Source organism: Priapulus caudatus, unplaced genomic scaffold (assembly GCF_000485595.1).
Source record: "Priapulus caudatus unplaced genomic scaffold, Priapulus_caudatus-5.0.1 Scaffold403, whole genome shotgun sequence".
Taxonomy (NCBI): Eukaryota; Metazoa; Priapulida; class Priapulimorpha; order Priapulimorphida; family Priapulidae; genus Priapulus; species Priapulus caudatus.
In genome coordinates, this window is record NW_014577464.1 from 238,128 (window position 1) to 242,010 (window position 3,883).

At 42.3% G+C, this 3,883-nt stretch overlaps 1 protein-coding gene across 1 annotated transcript in view; it reads left to right on the plus strand.

Moving 5' to 3' along the window:
* Positions 1–2,310, plus strand: part of LOC106810002 (endoplasmin-like) — a 16,982-nt gene extending 14,672 nt beyond the window's left edge. The window contains exons 8-11 of the mRNA XM_014813255.1: positions 93–215; positions 668–883; positions 1,151–1,306; positions 2,284–2,310. Coding sequence (XP_014668741.1) covers positions 93–215; positions 668–883; positions 1,151–1,306; positions 2,284–2,310 — 522 coding nt within the window. The remainder of the gene's footprint in view (positions 1–92; positions 216–667; positions 884–1,150; positions 1,307–2,283) is intronic.
* The last annotated feature ends 1,573 nt before the right edge of the window (positions 2,311–3,883 follow it).

Here is a 3,883-nt window from a genome sequence, read left to right on the forward strand (position 1 = left end):
CTCTCTCTACTGCCATTTCCCTTCCTCCCTCTCTCTCTCTCCCTCACCCCTAGGATTGAACCGTTCATAAAGGTACTTTCTCTCGTGTTTAGAACGTCGCGAAGGAGGGACTGAAGGTGGACGAGAGTGAGAAGAGCTCGGAGAGGAAGGAGGCGATGGAGAAGGAATACGAACCTCTCCTCAAGTGGCTGAAGGAAAAGCCGCTATCAGACAAGGTGAGGTGGTGCCGGCGTCGGGGCGACGTAAAGATGCGTCGTCGCGGCAACTAGGCGTAACGTGGCGTTACATGTTGTCGTGTTGCCTGGCGTGTTGTAGATGTTTTGGACACGGAATTTTTTGTTTGCGGAGTGCTGTAACTGGAAGCGTTTCATCAAGCGTTGCCCGGCTTGATGATTTTATAGATTCGTTTGTTGTTATCTGTGTATATCGTGTGCTTGTGTCGCTGACCCATACCTGTCTACCTCCTCCTTCCTCTCCATCCCTCCCTCTTCTCCGTCTCTCCCTCCCCTCCATCCCTCCCTCTTCTCCGTCTCTCCCTCCCTTCGCTCTTCCTTCGCTGGTCGTGTTACTAACCCTTCCTCCTCTTTCTCTCTCATACAGATAGAGAAGCCTGATTGTTGTCGTGTAACTAACCCTCTCCCCCTCTCCCCCTCTCTCTCGCATACAGATAGAGAAGGCTGTGATATCTGAGCGTCTGAGCGACTCTCCCTGCGCTCTCGTCGCGTCTCAGTACGGCTGGTCGGGAAACATGGAACGTCTCGTCCGATCGCAGGCGTACGCTAAACGTGACGACCCCACGCAGCAGTTCTACCTCAACCAGAAGAAGACGCTCGAGGTCAACCCGCGACACCCCGTCATCAAGGAGCTGCTGCGCAGGGTAGAGGTGAGCACCGGCGGGGAGCGCGGGAAGCGGGAGGAGAGGGGAGCGAGCACCGTGAGGGAGGGGTGGGAAGCAGGATGGTCATCAAGGCAGGAGGCAAGATACAGCCCCCTGCTTAAGAATTTGAATAAGCAACTCACTAATTACCTCAGCTAATTAACTCTCTAATTACCCCCGGCCCCTGTAACGACCCGACCCGATCCTCGGAGCTAGTCTCCGTCTGTCCGTCTGTCCGTCTCGCTGACGCGCGTTTCCCATTCTCGCCACCAGACGGAGCAGGACGACCCAACGACCCAGGATCTGGCGATGCTACTGTTCGACACGGCGACCATGCGGTCGGGATTCACTCTGCCGGACAGCTACGGCTTTGCGACGCGCATAGAGAAGATGTTACGTCTCTCCATGAATATCTCACCTGAGGAGAAGGTGAGGCTGAGGGAGGATTGTGTGTAGGAAAATACACACTGAGTAATAAATATTTGTTTACTTGTCACAGATTGTGCTTGAAAAAAAACGTCCTTGAAATGTCTTTGAAAAGTCTTTGAAAAACTAATTCACACGTGTGGGAACCATGTACTCAGAGTACCTAGCAGTAATAATGTACCATTATAGAATCAACCATCACCAAAAACCAAGAAAATACCACTAATATAGCTTTTCATTTAATATCTGGTATTCTATCTATTTCTATCTATCTATATCTGATATGTCTATCTATTTACAGATTTATATGGTACTTTAATCTATATCCTATCAGGTTATATTCACTCAGGGTATAAGTGATCCCCCTCTTCCAAATGGTATCGCCCACGACCAGTGAAGCATGGAAAAACTTTTGCAGGTAAATGGCCGTATTTCAACCTCAACTTTTTCACCCCACCAAAGCATAAAATATGATTATACGGCTATAATACGCGTTTTTACAGTCGCACAAACACACATACACATCCACTAATGAACGCGCATACGCGGGCGTGGTCGCATGCACGTGTGCGCGTGTATTATAGGCGTAAATTCACATTTTGTGCCTCGGGGAGGGAAAAAGTTTCGTCTGAAATACGGTCATTTTGATGCAAAAGTTTTTCCATGCTTGACTGGTCGTGGGCGATACCATCCGCGAGAGGGGAGTAAGGAATATGTGATTCACTGTGTTATACTGCCTGACAGCGCAGATGAATCATGGAAGGTCAGCATAAAGAACCGGCAACTGTTTATTATTATTATTAAATCTTTATTGCATGTAAATTAACTACAAATACATGTACTGAAGACATGTACAAAATCTGATAAATGCAATAGTGTTGAGCAGTTAAAATAATACAATTTATGAGTGATACAGTACATTGTGTGATATATAGTTCTGAGTGATACATGTTACATCAAACCTTTACATATTGTTGCAGGACTGTGACATGAATCTACGTGAATGACAATATGAAACGACTATTGTTTACGTCGGCAATCAGCGAGCTATAGCGGCTGTTTAATCTGCTGTCGGCACTCGTGTAAAACAACTATTTTTACTTTTTAATATGAATCTAAGGTATACATGATGACTCTAAAAAGCTAAAACTACTTGTCACAGATTGTCCTTGAAATGTCATTGATAAGTCATTGAAAAAATAATTCACTTTTGTGGGAACCATGGGAAAGAAAGAATAAGATCGCAATGTTTTTATTAGAGTTTATTTTACCATAATTTTTTTTCTCCAATTTCCGTAATATCAAAGCTCGCTATATAATGTTCCCGTCACGCGAAGTTATTATGTACATGCGCAATTATATATCATAAATATGATCTGAAAACTCTGGTAAACGCAGAAATATCTCTCAGACAGGCATGCACGTGACAAAGTGAAAAAAACAACCTGAATCTTTGAAAATCTGCTTGCATTACACGTGTACATAACATATATAATATATATATATATACATGTATATATAATATATATATATACATGTATATATATATATGTACATCTTTATATATATGGCACAAATGGTTTTATGTTTGTTTTGCACGAAGTGGTGTTCCTTGTACCGGTGGTAGTGATGTATAAATATATATATATATGTATATATAAACATATATCGTCACGACAGCACTGCAGTCATCAATGTGTATCGGTCGTCGTGGCAACCGCGCATTACTTTGTTAGTGTCCGTTGTCGTGGCAGCAGTGCAGACGTTAGTATTTATCGGTCGTCGCGTGGCAGCAGGGGGCGCTAGTTGCCGCGGCGCGATTTCTGTACCGTGGTTCTGGCTCAAAATATTCTTGTCTTACGTCGTTGGCCTATCTTCACATACACACTGAACTGGTTTTATGTCGTGTCTACGTGTGAATGTGTTTGTAACACCAGGAATAAAGAAAATTTCCTATCGTTTCTATTAAACCTTCGTTTAATGTTTCTTTTTATTGGCGATTCGATCACTTCGTCACCATTTCTTGAGAACAACAGAATTAATTGAGAAACAGGGGAAAGAAGGAATAAGATCTCAATCCTTTTATTAGTTTTATTTTACTATATTTTTAAAGTCGATTCAATCACTTAGTCAGGATTTTTTGGGAACAACTAGAAACAGGGGAAACAGGGTTCCCACAACCCTTGAAAGTCCTTGAATTTTGTCCTTTGTCCTTGAAAGTCCTTAATTTTAACGTTTGTCATAGAAAGTCCTTTGAAATAGGTCCAAGTCCTTATTTTGTCTAATGTCCTGGAATTTTACATTTTTGGCCTAAAATAAAAAGAAAATCGTCATTGCTGGTTATCTGACTGACCCTATTCCAAGTCTTCGATAATGTTAAATTTAATCCAAAATTCACATGTCATTGTCTACTAATGTACTCTACCAAAGTAGTATTTGTTTTGTCCCTAACTTTTACGTGCAGGTGGTGTAGAGGTCTAGACTATACGTTCATCATTTTAATATTTATTTATTACTCAGTGTTCATATTTTGCTACACAATTGTGTCAAATTGTGTGTAGGAAAATACACACTGAGTAA